Source organism: Pan troglodytes, chromosome 8, assembly GCF_028858775.2.
Source record: "Pan troglodytes isolate AG18354 chromosome 8, NHGRI_mPanTro3-v2.0_pri, whole genome shotgun sequence".
NCBI classification, from domain to species: domain Eukaryota; kingdom Metazoa; phylum Chordata; class Mammalia; order Primates; family Hominidae; genus Pan; species Pan troglodytes.
The window spans coordinates 26,375,114-26,400,895 of NC_072406.2; the positions used below are offsets into that span (position 1 = coordinate 26,375,114).

At 45.9% G+C, this 25,782-nt stretch overlaps 1 protein-coding gene across 45 annotated transcripts in view; it reads right to left on the reverse strand.

Moving 5' to 3' along the window:
* The window catches only part of BEND7 (BEN domain containing 7), an 87,815-nt gene extending 62,444 nt beyond the window's left edge, over nucleotides 1-25,371 (reverse strand). For 13 of the 45 annotated variants that reach the window (XR_010146576.1, XM_016962658.4, XM_016962667.4 and 10 more), the window contains exons 1-2: nucleotides 24,225-24,408; nucleotides 21,899-21,982 (exon numbers count right to left, since the gene is read on the reverse strand). Coding sequence is in view for 30 of the 45 variants with exons in the window: in XM_016962658.4 (XP_016818147.1) it covers nucleotides 21,899-21,982; nucleotides 24,225-24,285 (145 nt within the window). In the remaining 15 variants the exon portion in view is untranslated. Of the gene's footprint in view, nucleotides 1-14,295; nucleotides 14,402-19,671; nucleotides 19,800-21,137; nucleotides 21,265-21,898; nucleotides 21,983-23,186; nucleotides 23,275-23,576; nucleotides 23,971-24,224; nucleotides 24,502-25,182 lie in introns of those variants that run through there. The other 32 variants (XM_063780456.1, XM_063780444.1, XM_063780439.1 and 29 more) reach the window with 24 other exon arrangements.
* Between the last annotated feature and the right edge of the window lie 411 nt (nucleotides 25,372-25,782).

The following is a 25,782-nucleotide window of genomic DNA, read 5'->3' on the forward strand; positions in this document are numbered from 1 at the left end:
CTCCTAACTACGCCCACCTGCTACTGGATACTAGCCAAGCCACTGAATATTCTCTGGTTTCCTAAATCCTAAAGCAAGAGTCTGAACCCTAACCCGGGGAGGGGCACATGGTAGTCCAGGAGGGGCACAGGATTTTCACCATCACCAAGGTGTTAACCAAGCACTTTGTGGCTCTAGAAGTCCTTTTCGGAAGACAGGCTTCTTCTATCATAGTGGAATCCAAGTTCTTTGATAAAAAAAAAAATTGGTGAAAAGTATACAGGAGATTGAGATTGGAAGCATTCACTGACTTCTACTGGTATTTCCAGTTATCATTAGTCAATGACTTCTCCAGGTATAGATACCAGGAAAAGGAAGCTCTTTGGAGCAACGAGCTCTCTAGCGAGACAGGATGCTATAAGGAAACCTGTGCATTTTTCCTGATCTCTTTCCAAGACGCTGAATCCTTTTCAGAAAAACAAACACAAAGAAATCTTACTAAAATGGATCCATGCCACGTGACTACCTTATTGGCAGCCTGAAATCCTTTGGAGTTTAGTAACTATACTCCTTGGACAAGATCTAAAAAGATTGTATGCTGGATTCTCCCCCTCACTAAATTTCAAGACTCTACTAGATCACGTTCCTTTACGCAAAGAATTTATGACACATAGTCTTGCAGGATCTGATACATGTGAGGGCAACACAGAAGTCACCACACAAGGTTGCCCTTAACTTGGCTAGGAGGGAAGGATCCACTACGTGGAACACGATTATTCACAGGTAATCACGATAAAAGATGGTAACAAACAAACAGAGAGAGAGTGCAGCGAATGCTCATCATTTTGTGTTGCCTTGGCATCCATTTTAAATATAAGTGGGAGTTTTTCATTCCAGAAGCAAGGCTCTGTCACCCTTGACAGTTTCCAGTTCTATTCGCTGCACTCCCGGTTCCTCAGTGTGGTCGATCCAGACATCTGCTTTATACAACTGCTGCCTGGTGACCACCTCCCTATAGGACAGCTAGATGCAGCCTGCTGGCCCTCGCACCCCACGTGGACTGTGCAGATATGCCACAGTAACTCCCTCTCAGTCGCTGCGTGACCTCCTGCAACCCCTGCCTGCTTGCTTTCAGCCCATGAATTACAGCTCCCTACAGGAAACCTGTGTGGATAACGCTCTGGACCCAATAAAGGTACTGGCCATGGGTTCCTTTCTCTCCCCTGCCAGGCCACATGGGGCAGACACCCGCTCTGGCCTGCGTGTGTGTGGCCTCCAGGGGTGTGCTACCCTCCCCGGGGTCCGTAAGTACTAAAACTTCTTAAACTCTCACACTGTGCTTGTGTCATTAAAGGCCCACAGTCCGACCCCTGACTGGGAGCCTGCCCCAAAGGGACCTGTGCTTGTGGATCTCTTGCTGGCACTTGTCCGGGCCTCTGGTGGCTGCCGAGGACAATGCTATCAGTTAAGTTAATAATGAAACTCAAAGAGTTCCATCCAAAACAGAGCAGTTGCATGTGTGCCCATCTATATGCCTCCTTATTAGGAAAATTCCTGGTAACAGTCACCCTGTCTGTGCCCTACAAATGTACCAGTGCTAATGTACAGCAGGCGTTCCATAAACCTTTCTTAAGTAATTAAAAAAACCCTGCTTATCAAAAACAGAATGAAGTCCAGAACGCAACACTAAGATAGTAAACAAATAACAGTAAAGAATGAAAACGTATCAGAAATAAATTATTTGACAAATATTTATCAAGCACCTCCTAGGCTCCAGAGATACAAAGATCATCGGGTACAAATTGAAAGGTACCCCAACTCTCTCAACATCTCTTACCTGAATCTCTTTATATTGACCTCTTGCTCCAAACAATGGTCCTGGTTTTCCCAGCCCACTGACCCCTGCCTGTTTTAACCGTGTGCCCTGGAACTCTACTTGTAAACTGCCCCCCGGTTGCAGATGGCGCGCTCTGCTTCCTTGCTAGAGCTAGACCCGCCTCTTCCCTGTGGATCCTGCCTTCCCTGTTGGCCCCGCATGAAAATTATTCATTCTCCCTTCCTTTGAGGCTGCAGAGGAGACTTGGCTTTCCTCTTGCTCCCCGAAACACTGCTCTTTTAACCCCTGGAAGAAGCTCACAGAGGTGTATTACCTTGCATCCCTCTTCCCAAGCAGCAGTTCTGCGAGCCAGGAGTTTAAGATTCATAGGAGATGAGGCAGGCAATGGAGCTGGAGCGCGTAGTGAGGCCACCCTGCTAGGGCACCACATGCAGGGTGAAGGCAGAAGAATTGTACACTGGAGCCAATGGGTTATCACTGGGTAACTTAAGATTCAGGTCTCTTTTCATATAAGGATAGTAAATAATCAGATATATCCTACACAAAAACAATTCTGGCAAAATTATGGTGAAACCGGTATGGCATAGAGGAACCTGGCTAGAATGTTATCACGGAAGGCTCTGTGAATGGCAACGTCAGTCTACCAGGATTTTCAGGATGGAAATGGAGAGAGATGGAGAGAGAGAGAGACACTGAAGAAGTTTAATCAAATGGGCTTGGGATTAGCTGGATTTGCAGGGGGTGGAGGCGGGAAGAATCCATGAATGATAACCCCAAGGTTTCCAGCTTGGGTCACTGAATAGATATAAACACCAGTAGGAGAACTGGAAAAAGATGCGTGCAAGGGAGTGGAGATACGGAGTCTAGTTTCGATGAAGAAAATCTGGATAAAAGCAGGCAATGGGAAACGCAGCTACTGGGTGCATGAGGTTGAGCATGAAGCCATATTTCGGTTTTATCCACGAGTAGGCTGGCCCCTCTGGACTGAGTAAGCCCCTGAGAGTCATGGGTAATTTGGGGGGTGGAGGACATCTTATAGAGAGGTATTAGATCTTCTACTAATCTAGCATGTAAAGAACTCAAAACATTCATTTATTAGTAGATATTTAAAAAGATATGACTTCATATAATTCTAAGCTGGTAAAGTGAGTCAAACCTATCCCTCCGGAATTCCCAACCCGAGGCAACTATCCTCTTGATCAGAACTGACTGACTCTCTCTCCCCGCGCCAGTCTCAAACCCATCACTCAGGGATGTCACGTTCGGTGACTTACCTGAGCAGAATGGACAGAGGGCATCTGAAAGAAATGGGGTCCAATCCTACCGCTACACTCAGTATTACACTATCATGTCCCGTTTTGTCCTATGTTGAAGAGGCCATTGAGAAACTTGAGGAGATAATGAAAAAGCCAATTGAACAGATTAAAGGAACAAGGAAAGATGAAAGGGGGGCTGGGTTCTTTCACTAATAAATGGCCACTGAGTGACTTAATTATCTCTAAATATACTACGCAGTATTATGGGTAGGACATTGTTCTTTATCAAAAAGAAAAACAATCAACTGAAAATGCAGCTTCCAGCCTGAAGGTGAGGCCACAGATGGTCTTAAAGAGCTGGACTTTCCAGTTTGTAAATACCAGAAGCAGTGCAGAAGCATCTGCAGGAGAGGTGACAATGAGAATGCATCTCTGTTTGTGGTGATGAAAAAGCTCTGGAGGTGGTTGCACAACACTGTGAACATATTTGAAAGAAAAATGCTTTAAAACTCCTTGCATTTTTTAGGGGGCAGGTAATGGCATGTTAAAGAGAAAGAGTTTATCAGTGAGAAATAATAAGATAACCAGGATTATACTATATGGTCCAAAATATTTCCTCTTAAGAACTCATAGAGGTTGGCATGGAGCCATGCTGTGGATAGACTGATGGGCGGCCTGTCAAATGGGAGACGGGTGGGAGCACGGAGCCAGGGCCTTCAGGCTTGCGGGCAGCTCTCCGCACAACCTCCACAAGTGAGCTGAAAGAAGAGGAATCTGAAACGGACCCTGTGCTTTGAGGACCTGAGGCTGGCACCTCTTTCCAGACCCCATTAACATGCAGATGCCATCAAGGTCCCAGCTGGCAGCCTGCAGGGACAACAGCCATGTTTATGAGGGACACACAAGACTGGGAGTCGAACTCAGCAAAAAAAGGTGTGAAAAGCATCAGTCTATGGAACAGGGCGGTGGTTTTCCAAACAAGTCCTTTTTTTCCCAAGTGCAATCTAAAGTGGAACCCCAATAAATAAAGAAGAGCAAAGCTCTGCTGAGGAGACTGCGCCAGAACCCGATTCCTGAAGCCGCCCTTGGAAGATGCTCAAGAACTCCAAGGGCTCCACACTGCATAGGCTGAATGCCACGGAAAAGGAAAGACCAAAAAGTGGCCATAGAATCATTTAATTGCATGAATCAAATACCATGAAAAGGAGTATCTAGACACAAATATATCTCCACGTGCTTGAGGGTCCTGTTCAGCTGAGAACTACAGATAGAAAATAATTAAGCAGCCCAATGTATACATGGCATTTACATTTAAAGGATAGCTAAGACCCTTTTAAATCTGTTGAGATACTAGCAGGTTCACTTATCCACTTAATAAATATTTACTGTACTACTACTAAATTATGAGACACAATGTGACCTAAAAAAAAAAAAAGAAATGTAATACACAGTCTCTTCCCTTCAGGAGTTTACAGCCTAGCACAGGAGACAAAAGAGTGTGTACACAGCTCTAAGAGTATAATGGCACTCTTCTGATCGACGGGCAGGCCTAAGCGGCACGGCGGTCAACCCCAGCCAGGGGACAGGACCACTTTGTAATCATGGCTGAAGATGTGAAGCCAGGACAGGTACCAAGAAGGAACGCCAAGGATCCTAGTGGGAAAACAGGTACTGAAAGCCAAAAAGGCACAAAGGGCTTGAGATGGGCAGTTAGGGTCAAAAAGAGCAAAGAAATACCAGGAAATGAAGCAAGAAACAGCTGTGCAAAATGAGCTATCACATGGCTTCTCAAACTTTTCCCTCAAAGAACACAGAAAGCCAAAGGAGAGTAAGTATCTATGAGAAGTTTGGGGACAGAGTCCTAGAAGGGGAATAAGGAACAAACAATTTTCTTAGATGTCCTTATGTTTTCTCTTAAAAACTGAATGCAAGTACTGTCCTATACTCTCTTTGTTTTTGCATTTAATTTTAAAACAATCTTCTATCCACCAAGATGTGCAGCTTCCTACGGACCCTGGGCCCCAGCACTGGGCACCCACAGTTACATGTTTGCCAGCTGAAAAGCAAGGCCGGGGTGGGTGGGCTGGTCCATCCCAGAGGCAAGGGCTGGTGCCTGTGAGTCAGGCTCTTCAGCGTCGCCAGCTACACTTCCCAGGAGCACAGTTACGGTGTCCGTGACTGAACAGACAAAACTAAGGGAACGCATGATCAATGCCTTAGAAATCATGTGACAAGTGTTTCAGGAATTACAGAGAGAAAAAGAGATCACTTCACCCTGGGAGGACTACGCCTCAGAAAGATGGCAAGACTGGAGGTGGTCAATAAACAACACCAGCATTTCCATGCGCACTTTGGGGAGGAGAAAAGAGAACGGCACTGAACAAAGCTTGAGGGCAGAGAGAAGTGAAGTGGGCAATGGCGAATCAGCGAACTTAGCTGGAGTTAAGGCAATGAATGGGGCAAAGTCAAAAACAAAAGGACCCTGACACTTTGACTTCATCCTCAAAGCGACAGGAGATCAATGAAGGTTTTTGTAAGAGCGATAGGACACAGTTAGAACTACTCAGTGAATTCAAAGATTTTTGTCTACTTATTTCTCCTCCAAATGTTCTTACATTGTGGAAAGCAAAGTTTTATTTTATAATCAATATAGCATGGCTGTCCAGTGTTCCCTGATGAGTAACTGCATCTAACATTAAGCAACTAGGTCTGAAACCACCACTTCAAGTAATATTCAAGAATAATCAAGTCAAAGAGTTAAATCTGAAATGCATGGAAAAGGTCTTATAAATCAATAAAGATGATGATGAATACTAATGATGGAAAAATGGGCAAAGGACATGAACATGTAATTCACAAGAAGAAAAAAATGATCAATAAATATTTTAAGTATCTTATCTCCCTAATTATTAATGTAATGAAAATTAACATAAAATTCTTTTCCTTTCTATGTAATTATAGATTCAAAAAGCCCATTTTTGGTGATAGTTGAGGGTCACAGTAACTCTCATAGGCTGTTGGTAGGGATGTAATTTGGCAAAACCTTTTTGGCGCAGAATATGGGAATTCCACTTACCAAAATTTACGCTACAGAAATATTCCAACAACTACCTATGAATATTCACTACAGCATCATTTTACAAGGGAAATATTGGGAACAATGTAAACATTTATCAACAGAACATTAGATAAATGAATTATGGTACAGCAGTAGAACGAAATTATATCATTTCACATCTATAAAGAGTGAAATAGACCCTTCTAGAGTCATTTGGAAGTATGTGAAAGACAAATTATTAGCTTCAAGAAAGGAGATCATGATCATCTCATTCACTACAGGATAACTAGGGGCTAAATCTGCCTGGTTCCAAATAGGCAGTCAATATGGATGAAATAAATAGAGACTAGGTTAAGTGAAAAAAGTTGCAACATGTTATATAGCATAATTCTATTTTCTTTTTCTGTGACACACACACACATTTCACACACACCTCTATTGGTAATAGTGGTTATCACTGGAGAGTGTGATTCGATTAAAAAAAAAAAAAAACTAGTCAAGGGCCGGGCACAGTGGCTCACACCTATAATCCCAGCACTTTGGAAGGCTGAGGTGGACGGATCACTTAAGGTCAGGTGTTCAAGGCCAGCCTGGCCAACATGGTGAAACCCCATCCCTACTTAAAAAATACAAAAATTAGCTGGGTGTGATGGTAGGCACCTGTAATCCCAGCTACTCAGGAAGCTGAGGCAGGAGAATCGCTTGAACCCAGAAGGCGGAGGTTGCTGTGAGCTGAGATCCCGCCACTGCACTCCAGCCTGGGCAACAGAGTGAGACTCCGTCTCAAAAAAAACAACAATCCCAAAACCCCAAATAACTAGTCAAGTGTATTAGTGAGAAGGGGAAACAGTAGAAGGAGTTTGACCTACAACTCACTGTGAACAATCAATTGAGGTAACTCACTAACTTCAGACCAGCTGAGATCTTTTACTTTTTATTTTGTTTTTGGCTTTATAAATTGTTTAAAAAATGGTTTCAAAATGAATATATATGACTGTTTTGAAGGAAAAATGATCTAGAAGAATTATTTACAAACTCTTCTTTGTGGTATTCTCAAGCTGGGTATAAGGCAACTGGTAGATGTAGCTGTGGACCTGAAAACATCACAGTGAAATTGGGCAGGAACGACTGACTCAGCAGCAGCTAGACGGCAGCAAGAAAAGTCAAGCAGGGAGATGCTGGGGTGTGGCATGTTTTGTAATCCCTGGAATACATGCTAAGGCCACTTTCTCTTGAAACTCATTACAAGTCATGTATCCTTAAAAGGAATTTGGATGTATTTAAGGGAAAGAGTGTTAAAGCTATGAATACCACTTACAGAGCACTTAGTACGTACCAGGCCTCTGGTAAGCACCCTGCCTACATTGAATCCTGACACCAAGCTAAGAGGTTCGAGCACTGGCATATACATTTTACCCAGGAGATGCAGAGACTGTGAGGTGAGAGATCTGCATTGGATGCATCAGGCTTCCGGGTCCCTGTGCTACACTGCTCTACTAAGCTGCTCAAGGAACTAGCTGAATGGCAGGAAGGACTCCATTCATGAGACTATCAAGCCGGTGTCCAGGGAGCTGTCACAACAAGACGTGGGTGCCGTGTGAACTAGCTGGTACCTTAACTACCTAGGAATGTTAGCACACAGGGTGGAAACAAGGAAATCACTGGACCAACCATCTTTACAGATTCTGACTTAGTTGCACTGCTCCAAATTAAGAAGAATGAGGCTATTTCCTTTTAAATTGGAAATCTGTACTTGGGAGGCTGAGGCAGGAGGATCACTTGAGCCCAGAAGTTTAAGGCTGCAGTATGCTACAACCATGCCTGTTAACAGCCTCTGCACTCCAGCCTGGACAACATAGCGAGATCCTGTCTCTTAGAAAAAAACAAACTGGAAACTTGGTCCATGTGAAGCCTGTTAGTTCTACAAAAGCCAAAGATGAAAACTTCAGAAAAGCGAAATAAAAGTCTATGTTCACGATTCTATGAAACACACAGCAAAAGTCTCCAAAGGCTGACAATACACCTAGGAAAAATAGAACAAGATTGTAGATTAAGAGCTGCTTCTGAATTCCTACAGTAACACAAGTCTTGCCTTCATTCAACAAGAAAATGTTCACAATTTACTATTTGCAAAGAGACGCCCTTTTCAATATAAGTTGAAATGCTGATCCTCTGCTCTCCTGTACAGAAAACTTCTAAGAGAGTCTTGACACAGAAATGCAAATCTCCCCTCCTTCCTGAGATGTTAATTCCACATCTACCTCATGGATCAGTTAAGTATGAACATCATTAAGTACCGTCTGGATTATATTTCTTCAGTCATTTAAATTTTTTAAATATTCTGAGTTAAACACACATGTTATTGCACAATTTCATTTTCAATGTACATATTATTAATAATGATGACAAACAGATCACATTCACAATGGCTTTTTCTTCCAAGGATCTCAAGGGATTTGGATAACTTGGGCCCCAAGGGACCTGGAGAATGGCAGCCTTCCCTGAGTGAGTCTTGTGGGAAATCTCTGGGGCTAAGGCAACAGTAACTTAAATCAGTGTCTTCCAAGCTTTTCTGACCATGGTTCACAGCAAAAAATACATTTTTCATGATGACCTAGAACGCACATACAGACATGTATACCATGCACACAACTCTTAACAACAGTGTGAGGAATTTGTCTTTCCTGCACACAGTGTACTTTGATGTTTTCTATTCTACTCTATTTCTTTCTTCTTCTTCTTATTGCTATTGTTACTGTTGTAGTGTCAGTGACAATCCACTAAATTGATATCATGACCTACTTACAGGTCACAACCACTGGTGTGCAAAACATTGCCTTCAGTGTCCACAGTTTTAGGACGCTGGCCTAGGCAGTCTTCTCGTCCTCCATGCTCTTCCTGGATTCACCGTCCTCTCTCCTGGCTCCACTGACTACCTGCACAAGAGGACTCCAGCCCAGATTCCACCTCAGGGCTCCAGAGCCAGACATCCAATTGCTTACCAGATAGCCTCACTTGGACATCTCAAAAGCAACCTTAACATCATGTCTAAAAATGTTATTTTATCATGACCATCCCCTAGCCTTAGTACATGGGCCAACTCAGCTGTCTGAGCCAAAAACCTAGGAGTTATTCCTCCTCCCCTCCCTCCCACAGCTGATTCGTCACCAAGTCCTGCTTCTTGTAACTTCTAAATTACTTTAGAATTCGACTGCTTCTCCCCACCACCACCCCATTCTTGGTATCACTCCATGGGGCTACTGCCACAAGCCTTCAGGATTGCTCCCCTCCCATTCTACTCCACCCTGAAGCTAGAGTGATCTTTCAAAAATGCAAATCGAATTACACTGCGGACCTCCATGGAGTGCCAGTATCCCCAGGATGCAGCTGCAGCTCCCCGAGAGGCTGGGCCTCCTTGCTGTTGCTCCAGCCCTGGCTCCTGCCACATTTCTCCTATTCTATGGTGGCGTCTGGCTCTTGGGTCTGGCTGCACATGAGAACCACTGGGGCATCTTTTAAAAAATAAAAGTGCCCGGGACTCTATTCAAGACAATTCAATCGGAATCCAAGAAGCGACTGACTGTCTGTGCAGCCCTGGCCCTGCCAAAGGCCTTTTCCTGTGTCTCAGAAGCTGGTCCCCACATGCCGCCCCTTCTGTGTCCTCAGCCCCAACACCACATTGGCCCTTCAGGTCTCAGTTTCAAGTTCATTTTCTCAAGGGCCGTATTCCTTAATTCCCCAGGCCTGGGAGGGCTCCTGTCCCATGTTCCCACAGAATCCTTAATTTCTCTTATCACAATCTAGTGGGTTCTACAACCTCCCAGCCTGGCCTAGTGGCTTCAATAAATATCTACAATAGGAATATATTAACATCAATTCTAATAACAGATATGACGAGAAGATATGGTTGAGGAAAGCTGACGGAAAAACACCACCACTGATGTGCAAGAGATAAACCCACATCGGAGGCATCCGTGCAGTTCTCCTTCTTTCTGCAGAGCGTGCAGCGGGGTGGCAAGCAGAAGCCATTTGGTGCCTAAATTCGGCCACATCTTCCCATGAAAGCCTTCCCCGAGGGACATGTCTCATCTCCATCTTCTTCCCAGTTCATTGCAGATGACGTGTGGGAAATTCAGTTGCCCCTGCCTCGACAAATGGGAAGACAAAGCTGCCTGTCCAGAATGATCAAGTAAACCAGGGAAGTTGGGTCGGACGTGGGCCACCCTGCTCTACCGTGTGCCGGCACCAGGCTCTCCCTCCCAGCGGAGAGTTAAGAAGAGGAACACTGAACTTGTAGAGAAATGCTAAAGCTAATATTCCTGCAGCAACTCCTCAGGCACATTGCATGCTGTGCATATTAAGGTACCCATTAAAGTCTTGCTAGTAATTGAAAAAATTATCTATGTGCAATGAGAATGAGTTAATGCAACAGAGGAACCTTAACTTTTGCATCTCCTGACTTTTTACTTTTAAGAGGTACCTGAACCTTGCGCTTCTGTGGGGTTCTTTACATTTCCTATGTAGGTGTTAAGTCATACTTGAGATATAATTCCATTCACCATGCAAGCAACTTCATAGTCTATTCTATTGCATCAACTTTTTCTGTAAAAATAAATTGTTAAGGATATTATTCCTGGAACAGAATAAATTCTTGGAATCACTGAGTAACTTATGTAGCGTTCCACTGTTCCAAGAACACATCACTTATTTTATCATGACAATGTAAAGGTATTAATCTTTTGGCTTCCATTTCAACAATGAGAAATGCTGCGAGAGACACAGACACCTGCATTACATTTCAGCTCAAGTTTATATCATCCATAAACATCTCTGTTTTGGACACCTCGGCCAAACAAATGCTCACAGAATACTCTATGTAGCATTCGATTTTATGGAACTATAAAAGTTCCTTGCTGTTAATTACAGAGACAAATGTCTCATCACACATTTGGTTACCAGATAGCAGTATAATTAGTTTTCTCCATTAACCTTTCAGATATAAAATTTGATTTCAAGTAAAAAACATTGTAAACCCCTTGGAATCTGAATAACAGTATATTTCTGCATGTTTGAAAAACATGCAATACTAAGAAAACAATTGTATGGATTCTTATTTACAAGGATATTGGTTGTATGGAATACTGAAAGAAAATGTCTCTCAACTTTGTAATGATTTGAAAACATATTATGAAATATGCGTGCAATAAGCTATCCTTTGTAGAGAAATGAGGCACAGTAACCTGACACCCAGTGGAATGTGCCCTTTGACCTCTCTCTCCTAACTATGGTCATGTGGCCGAAATGTTCAGCACAGCCTCTCATCCGCTCCCCCTTCATCCTGGCATCTGTGAGACAATGGACGAGGGTGGTGTGTTCAGTTGATGGCAATGGAATAGTTTTTTTCCTGTTTAAAGTCAAATTGCCTTCAGGATGACTGATCCCACAACCCTGGCCTGCTAAGGACCATGCTGTAGCTTACATTCATAGAGAGTGCATTTGACGGACACAATGTGTAGATGGGGTGCTGTCAACAATGGTGTACGTTTACGCTGCCAACATGTGGAGAGTGGGATGAAGACCTCATGCGCCGCATGGGACAATCCTGCACAAGGAAACGGCCTCATCTCAATCAATCGTCTCACTCTGATCTACTGATAACTGGAGGCACATTACCTTTTAACACGGTTTAACATGGAACTCATTCATTTATTCAAGAATAGTTATTAAGAGTCTACTCTGCGCCAAGGAATACTACAGTAGGAATACAGCATTGGACACTCAGAGTCTTGCCCTGAAGGAATTCAAACTGAGACTGGAAGGATAAACAAAAGATCACGGAGGCAAAGGTAGTCGAGGTCACTCTAGGCAAAGAGGCCGGCAGAGCACATGCCAGGGCCCTGGTGTTGCAAGATTCCAGGGGTGCTGTCCCTTGTGCCATGTGAGTCCGCGAGGCCCGGGGTGGCGCGGAGGCTGGTGACACACAGGGGCACAGGAGTGCATCCTATTTCAGAGTTAGACTTTAAAGGAGGGAGACTGCTACCTATTAAAATAGAAAACAGGCTGGGCGTGGTGGCTCACGCTGGTAATTCCAGCAGTTTGGGAGGCCAAGGCAGGCAGATCGCTTGAAGTCAGGAGTTCAAGACCTGCCTGGCCAACATGGTGAAACCCCGTCTCCATTAAAAATACAAAAACTAGCCAGGCGTGGTGGCACGTGCCTATAGTCCCAGCTACTCGGGAGGCTGACGCAGGAGAATCGCTTGAACCTGGCGGTGAAGGATGCAGTGAACCAAAATCGCGCCACTGCACTCCAGCTTGGGTGACACAGCGAGACTCTAACTCAAAGGAAAAAAAATTATTTAACAAATACTTATGATATTTCCTAGAATGTGCCAGACACTGTTCTGCAAACAAAAATGCAAAGAGATCAGGCTAGATGATAGCAGGATACATACAGGCTTTGAAGAGTTGATACCAAAGGAGGCTTTTGGATTTCCAGTGCCAAAGACCATTATATGTAAGTGTTTAAGTAAAAGACTGTATTTCTCAGTGTCCATTGAAGATTTTTGTGACCATACAAAAAATAAGTGTTGATTGGAATATCTGGTTATATTCTTTAAGAAGCAAGCAGAACAAATAAATTAAGCAAGCATTTGTTGCCCTATTAGGGTTTTCTGGTGGCTTTTTTTTTTTTTTGAGACAGGATCTCACTTGTTGCCCAGGCTGGAGTGCAATGGTGCTATCTCAGCTCGCTGCAACTCCCACCCACCGGGCTCAACTGATCCTCCCACCTCAGCCTCCTGAGTAGTTGGGACTATGCAGCATGACACCTGGCTAATTTTTGTATTTTTTTGTAGAATTTTTTTTTTTTTTTGCAGAAGAGTGGTAAGCATGTCAATGAGGTGAGGAAGTGCACAGCCTAAAACATAAGGAAGGAGAGCCGCTGCAGGAATGAAAAGTGGTCTGGTATGGCTGCTGCACATGGAGGCAAGAGAGGAGTGTCAGGAATCAGCTCGAAGAAGTAGACGGAGGCAGTTCGTGCAGGGTCTCAGCTGTCATGCTAGGGAGTTTGGGTACACTTAGATGATAAAGAATTTCAAGCATCACACCTATAATCCCAGCACTGTGGGAGGCCAAGGCTGGAGGATTGCTTGAGGCCAGGAGTTCAAGACCAGCTGGGGCAACAGAGGGAGACGCTGTCTCTACAAAAAATAAAAAAATTAGCCGGGCATGGTGGTGCATGCCTGAAGTCCCAGCTACTTGGGAGGCTGAGTACCTTGAGCCCAGGAGTTGGAAGCTTTAGTAAGCTATGATCACACCACTGCACTCGAGCCAGGGCAACAGAGCGAGAGCCTGTCTCTGAAAAATGGAAAAGAATTTCAGGCAGAGGGGCAGCCCCAGTTGCACACGATACTCTCAGGAGCCGAAAGGCACCGTGTGGATCGCAATGGCTGCAGGTTCAGGTTTCTGCCCTTCGCCAGCCCCGCTCCCCTGCTACTGCTGAGGCACTGCTGTCCAGGTCACTTTCTCTCCGATAATCTGCTACTTATAAGGATAACAGACTTCCCACGCCAACATCCCAGGTCTATTTTTAACTTTGAGATGCAAAACACGCTGGTTCAAAATCCTTATTTCACCGTATAGATGGCCATATGATTTTCCTCAGAAAACAAAATCACAGGGAGGCTGAATTGTCAACACGTTTCCTTAGATTCTATCCTTCATGAATTTATTATTTTTTTTCAATGATTTGGTCATGACCAGTGTAAGAAAAGTAAAGACCACAATATATCACACTTTTCATTTATAGGGCAGTTGCTGAACCACAATGAGCCTTCCTGAGAAACAGAAAGAGGTGGCTTTTCCCCAGGACAGCTGCTGCCCCCATGCGGGCCGTGGCGAGCAGGCTGCAGGCTGCATGTCAGCCCCACTGGCCCCTCACAGGGCCCCCTTGGGCAGGTACAACTTCGGTGGCTGTGTGCGGGGGCCCAACTCCCTCAGAAACCCGACAGGCACTAAGGTTTGTTGGTGTGATCTTTAATACATGGCTTTATGTCCTTAAATTAAGGTAGAAAAGCTTGCTTCATGTGAAATCTGAGAAGTCAACAATGTCAACATCAGTTTACAGACGGGCCAGCGCTATCTTAAGCACCTTTCTAAAGCTGTACCTGTGTTAGAGCAGAATAAGGAACAAGCAGAACAAATGTGATTTTCCAATTTTGGTTTCCAACATGTCACTGGCTTTCATATGTGAGTTCTCCTTTTCGGTGTCTTCTGGATTTGAAAAAAGAAGTTGTATCTCACAAATCAACATCAGAAATCCCAAATTTCTACTCTAGTATGTTACAGAAGCTTAAAGTTAAATGAGGCATCTTTTAGTTTGGCTCACTAAATGTCTCTAAAATCTCAATATAGCAGTATACTTTACAATAAATCTTCAGAGTCCTAACGACAGTGTCCAATATATTCATGCATTTAAATCACATATCTGAGGACCTATCAGCAGAGTACCTATTACGGATACAGCATTGTGCTAGGTTCTCAAAGGATCCAGAATGAACTCAGGTCACACTTGCCCTCTAGGATCTGACAATTTACATTAGGAGCGATTAGGAGAGTCCTGAAAATAAACAACCACATTTCAATGTGGCAGCTGTTAAGTTTCGGGGGAGGATCTGCAGGGTGACTTGAGCACAATAAAGCCAAACACAAAAATAAGTAAATATTAGGCATCACATGGTAAGTGCCAGAAAAGAGTAATGTTATTACTTAGTGCCCAAGTGATCGGAAGAATAGATAACTCCTAGGCTGGGCACGGTGGCTCACGCCTGTAATCCCAGCACTTTGGGAGGCCGAGGCAGGTGGATCACGAGGTCAGGAGATCGAGACCATCCTGGCTAACATGGTGAAACCCCGTCTCTACTAAAAAAAATACAAAAAAATTAGCCGGGTGTGGTGGCGGGCGCCTGTAGTCCCAGCTACTCGGGAGGCTGAGGCAGGAGAATGGCGTGAACCTGGGAGGTGGAGCTTGCAGTGAGCCGAGATGGCGCCACTGCACTCCAGCCTGGGCAACAGAGCGAGACTCCGTCTCAAAAAAAAGAAAGAAAAAAAAAAAGAAAAGATAACTCCTAAATCTGGGAGAAGGAGAGAGAATGGGGTAATAAAAACAGAAATACAGTGTTTTCCAGTTTGAAAAAGCGTTTTACCATACAGGATTTCGCATGTGCGTCAGGAGGGCCAACGTTGTTCTTCTATTACAGAAGATGAGGAAAACCCCTCAAGAGTGTTATCCAAGGTGTTAGAACTGGAGCCTGAGATTCAAAGCAAGGTTTTCTGACTCTAAATCCAACTTCTCTCTGCTACGCTATGTAAACTGAGAAGGCTTACAGGCCAAGGTAATATTTGAATTGAGCTTTAAAAACCGATAGGAGAGACAGGATTTTACTAGAAGGAGTTTGGAAATGGGGTAAGGAATGGTAGGAGGCTAGGATGGAGAAGGAGCCGCAGTGAAATGGCAGAGATGAGAATGGGAAGGTGCTTTAGGAGGGAATGATGTGATCAGTTTGACACAGCACATGTTTTCAGTGAGGGTGAAGAGCAAGAGAAGGCTGGAAGGGCGGTTTAGAAACAGACAGCGAACTGAAAGAGAGAGGAGAGCGGGGCCTCGCTCCTCCAAGGCAGCATGGTACAGTGGAAAGATCGTGGTCAGGCCATGTCCAAATTCCAGATCCAGGCTCTTGTCTCCTAGTTCTATGACCTTACGTACATTAACAATTCTAAAGGCCCATTTTTCTCATATAAAAGTAGAAATGACAATACCTTCTCAGAGCTGGTCTTAGTGTTAAATGAGATAAAGTTCGGAAGTGCCCAGCACACACGGGAGGCAGTAAACAAGCCCTAGCTCCTTTCTTCCCAGCAGGAGGGGCTTTCCCAGGCAGTAGCTCCTGCCCACCCCATTCCTCCTCCCTGTGGTGCCTCCTCTGCACCTGGAAGTCCTGGTTTAGGAAGCCGGTTGGCTCAAGGGAAGGCGGTTACATGAAAGCTGTGGACAGGGAGATGCAGACGTGGTCGGGTCAGACCGCGCATACTAAACACTCAGTGAAGGGCTCTGCCTTGATTCTGGAACCCATGACAAGGCAGCTGAAGTCTCTAAGCAGGAGAGAGGGTGAGAAGTTACGTACTGAGATCAGCCCACGTGGGCAGATTGGAGCAAGGAGTTGTGGCAACTCTGACAAGGTGAAGAACTCAGAAGTGGATGTCAGGAGACCCCACTGGAAGGTGTGGTCAGCTACTAATGACCATGTAGCCTTGGGCAAATCACTTTCATCCCTGAGTTGAGGTTCCCATTTGTAAAACATGAGGCCGACCCAACACCAACCTCACAGTGTAGCTGCAATAGAAACTAAATGAGAGATGGAGTGCCCGGATGGCCTAACTACAAATGCCTCCCAGACTTTAGGCAACAAGTCATACGTGAGAACGACCAAGTTCTGCATCCACAGCTACCGAAACATATGTTTATGTGCACATAAATTGAAAGCAGCCATCGGTATTTAAGTTCCCTCAAGAGGCTCTCCAAACTTTGACTTTGCTTGCAATTGTTTTTGAAGCCATTTTTCGGTCCTAGAGTATAATCAGACAAATCAGGTGCTGTATGAAGCCTTGGGAACTGTCCAGACCAGGAGTTTTAAAACAGTGACTGGGGGCGCCCTAACATTCTGCAGAGGCCCACAGAGGAATGTGAAACGCACGTCAGGCTCTCTGGGTCTCCTCGACCTTTTTTCAAGCAGCTCGGCTCCCCTTTGATCTGCTGGACATACTGGGGGTTCCGCTTGGGAGCACGTTTGAACAAAGCCTGCCATGTGGTTAAGGGCTTGCTTTGGAGACAGGCAGACCCTGGCTTGCATCCTGGCTCTGGCACTGAGTAACTCTGTGAACTCCTCAAATTCTTCATCCATAAAGAGGGAAAAACAACACGTTTCTTGGGACAATTAACGGGATAACATTTACAAAGTCCTTTACATAGTGCTGGCACACAGCAAGCTCTGGGTAAATAACACTATTACTGGCCACGTACCTAACCCCAAGAGACACTCCTGGTCATCTGTCCCATTCATTCCACCACCAAAAAAGGAGAGGACTTACAAGAAAGAGCACAGGGACACAAGGACACAGTGGGGCCAGGGTGCTGAAGGTGGAGCTTTTGTGGGAAGGAACAGAGGGGAAGCACTTGCTTCCACATACTGGGATTTTGGGGTTCCACTTTTCCCCCTTGGCCCTTCATTTCCTCTGAGGTTGCAACTCCTGCCCCAGGTATGGTGACACACTAGACCCTTCTTCCTCTTGGAAGCGGGGGCTCAGCTCCCAAGCCTCTTGAAACCAACCAAGAACCAGGGTGGGGCCCAGGCCACCTGACTCCAGGTGAAGACCTCCTCCATTCTACAGACGGACCTGCCGAGCCCTCCAGGGAGGAGAACGATGCCGTGGCTGGGAGACAACTCTGTAACTTGTAAAAGTGCACAGGGATTGTTCCAGTGTGTCCTCTTCAGGGGGATTCTGGGGACTCTAGTGGGTGCAGCTGTCATCAAGAAAGCCACTGAAAAGAGACTTCAGAGTTTCAGAGATGTCGACCCTGCTCAGCTGGCATGGCTGCCACACTGTGTGCTTCATCTACGGAAAGCTGAATAACTGAACTGAATATTAAAAAGAATAACTAGAACAGGGCTTGGCATGGATGTAAATGGAGCGCAATGAATTTCTGTTGAATGAATAAATGAATGAGACTGAACACCTGACAGATAAACATGTTTCCAATGTACATACTATGATAAATCTAACCCAAAATCCAAGGTGTGAAAAGAGACTTCATTTTATATTTGCATTACTGCTATGAATAATAAATTAATTGTCTCATTAAAATCCTTCTAAAAGTGCCCTGCTAGCAGCTAAGGCCTCCTCCATGAGCCTTGGCTTTGCCTGGCTCCACAGGGCAGAGGGGAAAGATCTTTTGAGAGGAGGCCTGGGTTTACTCCGGCCTCTGCTATTCGTGAGGTCAGGTAACTGAGCTTCGGTTCCCATCATTATAGGAATCATTATATCTGCCCTGACTACCCCACAGGTATATGGTAAAAATCCCGAGAAGACAGATGTGAAAGCACTTTCTAAACCATAAGTGCAACACTCATGGTCGAGCTATAATGATGCCTATTGGCGGCTCCCTCACCCTTCCCACCTGGAATCTTCTCCAGGGAGGAGAAATACAGGAGCGAATCTTTCCTGTAGTTCAACATCTCTGCTTTGCAGAGCCCTCCCCTCTACCCCTTCCAACTCTGCATTTGCTGTTGCCCTGATCATTCACATTTGTCATTTAATTACCGTTCACAGACAGGCGGTTAAGTGGAGTGTTCAAAGTTCAGGCAGACCTGCACTGGAACCCCACCTGTGGCACTTCCTACTTGAGAGACCTTGGGCAGGTCACCGCGACATCTCTAGGCTCATCTACAAAATGGGGATGACGGTAACTCGTACAGACATGCGGCAAAGAGCAAATCAGGTCTTTCATGTAAAGTGCTCAGTGTGCCGCCTCGCACACAGTTAAGTGCTCAAACAACTGTAGCTCTTATGATTGCTGAATACTGCTCCGTTTCCTGAATTTGTCCTGTCTCCTCCCCAGCTGGATCTGAATCCAAGAACAAGGTCCCTGTCCTATCCATTTCTGTGACTATCTCTGACCCCACTCCCATTCCAGAAAAGTGCTGAGTTCAGAGTATCTTCTATAAAGACACTGGCTGAACTGATTTAAGAGAACTGTTTCCCTTCAAACAGTGCTTAAATCTTCATTGTAGTCCCATCACAGCCAGCTTGAGAAAGTCAATGTCCACAGGGTAAAGTAACTTCTTCTGACCCTATTATCCAATTAAAAATATGTGAGTAATTCCTAAAGCACGAGGCCAAGCCATTTACACTACTGAGCTACCCTACCATGTGAGATACACTACGTTCGTTAACAGCCTAAAAATGTTCCAGAGAAGTAGACTTGATGTGGGAACCTCTGCCACGTTCTAGAAGACTCTTTTTCACCTAGAACATAAACTTTGATCTTATAGATGCAGATAGTATTAAAGGGAACACATATGTTTGAATGTAGAAAATCCTATAGACCATCCCTGGGACAGTGTGTCAGTACTTTGTTACAGGGGAAAGAGTTCTAGTATTTTGGTACCAAACCCCCTTGGATGTCATAAGCTTCCCATATAATTCTACATCTTTATGGACAGGCTTCAGCAATTTATAAAATAAACATAATTGAAATCTTTATGTTTTGAAAAGTGTAACTATAAAACTATAAACTATAACACTGTCAACAAAAAATTCCTACTCTCAGATGCCATCAGTAACTATTCTCAATTGCTCCAGAAATCATGTTTCTGTGACAATTTCTGTTATTTTTTCTTAACTGACCTAGAGATCACAAAATAAAAATGTTATTTGGGAACCAACTACATGATGACCCAAGAATGAGCAAAAGATTGAAAATAACCCACAGCACACTCCCAGGCTGTTCAATCTTTTGTGTCTTGATGTTGAAGGCCTTCTGGAGGAACCACTTTGAAAGCGTATCTATCTCAAGCCTGGTCTTTCATTGGAATTCTTGCATCTTCCTCAACTTGGACTAGGAAGAAGAAAAGCAACAACGTCTATCATCTCTGGGAGTTTCCAGCTTACTGAATCCTGGGCACTAGCATCCTGTTGCTCTTCAGCTTCCCCTCTCTTATCCTTACAATTCACTTCCTTCGTAGTGACCTTACCACTTTTCTAGTAGTACACAGCAGAAAGTGCGGGAAAGCCTGCCTTGCTGGAGAACTAAATCAAGGACATGATGTTTCATTTGTATGGTGAAAGTAAATTTTCTACTAAAGGGTAAATTCGTTATTTCGAATGGCTATATAGAGTGGTACTTTGATAATACAAAATTCCAGCTGACCAGCCAGGCACGGTGGCTCACGCCTATAATCCCAGCACTTTGGGAGGCTGAGGCAGGTGGATCACCTGAGGTCAGGAGTTCGAGACCAGCCTGGCCAACATGGTAAAACTCTGTCTCTACTAAAAATACAAAAAATTAGCCAAGCGTGGTGGCAGGTGCTTGTAATCCCAGCTACTCCGGAGTCTGAGGCAGGAGAATCGCCTGAACCTGGGAGGCAGGGGTTGCAGTGAGCCGAGATCATGCCATTGCACTCCAGCCTGGATAACAAGAGTGAACCTCCGTCTCAAAAAAAAAAAAAAAAAAAAAAAAAAAAAGAATTCCAACTGACCAAGTTTAGGGGACTGGAAAGACTAGAATCCAAGAATATTCTCTTTCTGGGCCACAGCATTTCACTTGATTATTAACCTTTTGGCTCCTAGCACTCTTAACAGTAAACAGGTACTGGGAGCAGTGCTGGCCCCAGTGATATTCTTTCTCTCAGCAGAAAGATCTATGTGCTATCAATGATCGCTCATGTAAGAAATGCAGACATTTCCCTCCTATTTTTCCTCTTAAAGTATATATTAATATTTGACTTCTTCCCAATGCATCCCGACCCACCCTTTCTATCCCTCAAAGCAAAACCAGAGAGATCCTGGTGAGAGCTTCGTTTGAAGGCTGACCCACACTGGGTCTGAGCAGCAGTCCTGCTACCTGAAGTCCCCCTTGATGGGGTAATTGTGGCTTTGCTTGTAATCGTTCTCGCTCTGACCTCTCTCATGTCTGCTTCCTTGCTGTGCAGTGCTGGGCCCTCACCCTGCTACCTGGGATTGCAGAGGTCCAAGATGGACAAGGTTGAGGCCAAACGCCACCATCTACTCTCCACCCTGACCTTATGGGTACTTCACTCTTAGAGGCAAAATCCTACATGGTTTCATTTTTGGCTGATGGTGTGCAAATAAAAAACTGCACATCCAAAGTCTTTCCTGCACAGTATTTGCACCAACACTGCACATGGAAAAGGTGGCAATGTTTGTGGCTACCTACCCATCCATCATGCAGCTACACTTGCTGGAAAGTCTCAGAAATGCCGTTTTAGCTCTGCTCGTCCCTGACGTGAGCTGGGAACAAGGATGGTAAGAGGAAAGCACGCTGTTCCCCCTGTTCCAAAATGCTGGTGTGAAAGGAGCACAAAGTCAGGAAAATGAGGAGCTGCTTGATGATAACTAGCACTATCAAGAGCTGGTTAGGCAGACAGTCAAACTTTTATTTTCCTTATGCTTTTTGACTGTAGATTTAATTTAATTTTGTCATGGCAGGATTAGCAACTGGGCCACAGAGGTGAAGGGACATTATAATAAGACAGCACATTAATCCTCTATCCCACCCAAGGCAGAAGCAAAACCAAACAAATAGCAGCTTCCTGGAAATTGAATTTCTGTTATCCAGATGTCAAAGATGTAATACCCCAATTACACAAACTATTGCCAGTGAAGCATGCCAGCGAATATGCAATGTAAATGGGGTGAGCGCAGAGCCACAGAACTGCACAGTCAGCATCTGGCTCTGTGAGTGAGTGATAATTAGCACTGTGTGTAGACACTAATAAACATTTATGTCTGAAATTACAACTTTTGGCAATGTTAATAAGGGATATATTGGCAATCTGTAAAATAAAAGGTCTTGAAAAGAATGTCATACATTAAGCAATGGCAGACATTTCCCGTTCCTGAACAATCTCCTTTTTTCCCCCTAATTGCAAATGGTCACGATGTTTTGCTGAGATATTAATTGACATAGGAACCTACCTAAAAAAATGGGCTGTGTCTCTTTGGCCTCCCCATTAACATCGTTGCTGAATTCTGGGATCTTATACACCTCATGGTGATAATCTGGCATGAGAAAACAACCAAAAATTAGAATCCTAAGGACCTCAAGATAGGAATAAGCAGTCAAGTCTAGAATCTCATTCTATTTAGTATGTATACTCTATAATTTATAAATAAACTTTTTGAGAACTGAAATAATCACATAATTAGTAGTCAAGAATAATTCCTAAAACTTTGCTTATTCTGGAGTACGCAAACTTGAAAGATTACTTTGGCTTTAGAAGACAGCTTGATCACACCATTTTCACGGTAAATTGTACCCACAGATGCCAATTTTTAGGCTTTTTTTCTTTGAGGTGGCAAGTATGTTTGCCCAATCATAGAGCAGGGGAGGTTTCCAAATTTCTCTTCACAACCCATTTTCACCAGCATATCAACAGTATGCTTTAAAGTTAGCCAGCACTTTAGTTTTCTCAGTTTACCCAGAAAATCTCAGCCTTTAAGCAGCTTAAAGGCAAGCACACATGAAAAATACTGATTTATTATTTCAAATGTAGTATGATTTGGATAAGAAAGCAAGATTTTCATCTTTCACACAAGTGACTCTTTCGCATTCAGCTACTGCACTTTATTTAATATGCAAGTTTATTTTCTAAAACTGCACCTGCAGAGAAAGAGAAGAATCAGACCTATAATTAAAAGAAAAAGAAAAAAGGAAAAAGGAAAAACTTGCTATGTCAGTCAAAGTTTAAAATACAATATTTTACAAGCTTCTCTATGGAGGCTACTGCATTTTTGTTTCTATTTTTGAAAAGCAGGGTCACTAAGGCATGAAAATAGAGGTTCCTCCTTAACACCTAGTCCCCTTTCTCTGGCCTTAGACCTCACAGGACAAAGTCAACAAAACTACTCTCACTTTTAAGATAAAGCAGTTAAGTTCTCTGAGGTCATCAATAAGAAAGCAGCTTACATTCCTGAATGAATCAGATAGCACCAACAGGGCAATCACCCAGACAGAGACTTTTAAAAGTCCAAATAACTGAGTAATCAACACGGATGTGGAAAAAAAAATTTACTCAGAAAGTGGGAAGAGCCAAGTATTTTGAATGCGTGAAACTATTTCAGGCCTCTTTCATTAAACAGTATCCAAACTAAATTAGGGGAGGCAGATAAGAATGGATCTTCAAAATGCCTGTAATCAAAGCATTTTCAGATGAACCAAATCCACATCTTAGCTAGCTTAGCTCAGTTTGAAAAATTCGATTACTTGCAATTGTCCACGATTTTTTCACTAATTTTCGTCAGTTTACACGTGACTTCTGCAGGTTGTTGGAGTTTCTACCCTGATGCCAATGCTAGAGAAAACGACAGAGGAAAAGTGGACAGGTTGGGGTTTGGCTTTGACCTCAACTTGATTAAAAGACGACATTTAAACAGAGCGGGTCTAAACTCAATATGAGGACTTGTGACATTACAATGAAAAAAGTCACCTGCCCCTAATTAAAGATGACAATGCATTTTGAGATATATTTTCACGATGGCTCTTGAGTTATTTTTTTTTTTTAAAAAGTCAAATCAGGAAGATAAAGACTCTTAACAAGTAACTGAACACAGACAAGACTGTATTCCACTTTCCCCTCCCTGACAAAATACAAACCCTAGAGTGTGGTGTACACCTGTTAATTCGTCAGGAACTAGATGGATTTCTTTTCTCTCTTTTCTTTTTTCTTTTTTTTAAAGGATACTTATCTGACTGCTATATGATCTAGTCTAAAACACCTTTCCAACCCAAATCAGCTAGCTAGAGATGCTGGATGTCAACAATTCCGCCTTGGGCTTGGACACGGCGTGAGCTTCTTTCTCCTTCTTAAAAAGAACAACAACGGTCATCCTTTTTCCTCCTTCTCTTGGCGGGGGGAAGGGGGAAGACCCCAGAAAACAAAAACAGCAAATCTCAGGTCCGAGGGTCCACGCTCGGCCTGATGGCCAGGCAGGTCCGCGGCCGCCCCAGCCCTGCCCCGGAGGCGCCCCGAGGAGGGCTCGGGCCCCCCGGTGTCATTGTTTGCTAATTTCCTGAGCTGCCCTCCGACTTGTTTACGTTAAATAACACCCCGGCTCCCCCCGCACAACTTTCCCCGCCGCCCGGCGTGTGCGGCCGCGGCCCTGCCTGCCAGCCCGGCGGAGGCACCGGGGGAACGGGAAGGACCGGGGGCTCCGGGAGGGCGCGCCCCCCACCGTGGACCCCCGCGGGCGGCCGAGGGCGCGGCGCCCGCTGCCTGCCCCCGCCGCCCCGGCGGCCGCTTACCTCGGCTCACCAGTTTGAAGCTCTGGGATTTCCTGCTTCTTTTCCTCTCGGAGAACTCCATGGTGCGGGGAAGGCGGCGGCGGGGGCTGAGGAGGCGGCGGCAGCGGCGGCAGCGGCGGCAGCGGCAGCGGCGGCGCGGGCTCGTGTCACCGCCGCGGAGCCGCCGGGACCAAGGTCCGCGCCTGGAGTCGGCGGGGGGAGGCCGCGGGACGGGAGGAACCACCGCGAGCCCGCTCGGGGCTGCAGGCGCGGGGCCCGGCGGCGTGGGCTCCCGGGCGAAGTTGCCCCCGCGCGGCGCCGCCTCCCGGTGCCCTAGGCGCCCCCGCGGCCCCCGCTCATGCCGGCCCGCGGGTTCCAGACGCCGCCCGCCGCAGCCCAACTTTCCGTTGGGAGCGGGCCGGGCGGGGGCGCGGCGGCGGCGGCGGCGGCGGGGGGCGGCTCGGGGCGGCCGGCCCGCCTGGGCTCAGCCTGCGGTCGCGGCGGCGGCGGCGGCGGCGGCGGCCCCGAAGACGCGGCGGGCGGGCTGCGGGGAGGGCGGCGGCGGGTGCAGAGCCGGCCGGGGCGCTGACCGCCCCCGCGGGAGGAGGGGCGCCGGCGGAGGGGGCGGTGCCGCTGGGACCCCAGGGCCACCTGCTGGCGGAGCCCGGCCGCCGCCATCCCCGGGGGCCGCCGCCGGCCTGGCCGCGCGGCGCCCCGAGGAGGCGCGGAGGCCGCGGCGCAGCGCCCTGGCCCGGGCCCGGCCGGCCTGCCTGCCCCCGGGGACGACGCCGCCGCCCGGGCCTCCGCTCGCAGACCCCGCTCGCTGGCCTCCCTCCGCCGCTTGCTGGGCCGAGCTCCTCCGTGCACCTCGCCGTGGGGGCGCGGACCGCCCCGACAACCACCTCTCCGCCCTCACATCCCGGGCGCCCCGGGGCCCGACGCGCTGATTTTAAGCAAGTTTTAGGGGGAAAAAACTTACCCATTTGCGCTCTCTCTACAAGGACAGAGAGGAGGTTTTAGAATATTGTGGAGAAGAATATAGTAGAGAGCTCCCATTCCCTAACCCAGGCTGGGCGGATTGTGGAAAGAGCCGAGTCACATTCAAGGAGAGCACTTGGAATGGGGGGCTTGGTGGCCCTGGGGACTCTCAGGAGGCCATGGTCAAGGCGGGTGCAGGGGACTATGCTTCTCCACGTCATGTGTCGGAATCATGGACCCAAACACAAAGCGCTTACTAGTTATGTGTAATATTCTTTTCGGGGGAGCAGAGAGCGCACTTCAGGCACCATTTCTTTCTCACATCTTTCGAGTGGGCCAGGAAAAGAATTTCACACCACCTGGGAATGGTAGGACAGGAACATGATGGGACATGCGTGAAAGTATCTGCCAAACCCAACCAGGAAGAGGGTAAAGAGTCGGGGGATGGGGGGCTACCTCTCCAGCACGGGGCAAAGGCCAGTGGCCCCAAAAGAGTAGAGAGGAAAAAGGGGAGGTTGACAAATGTGATGAGTGTCACGTGGGTCTCACCCAAATGAGGCAGCCGCTGAGGAACCGCTCTTATTTCAGGGACACAGAGTAG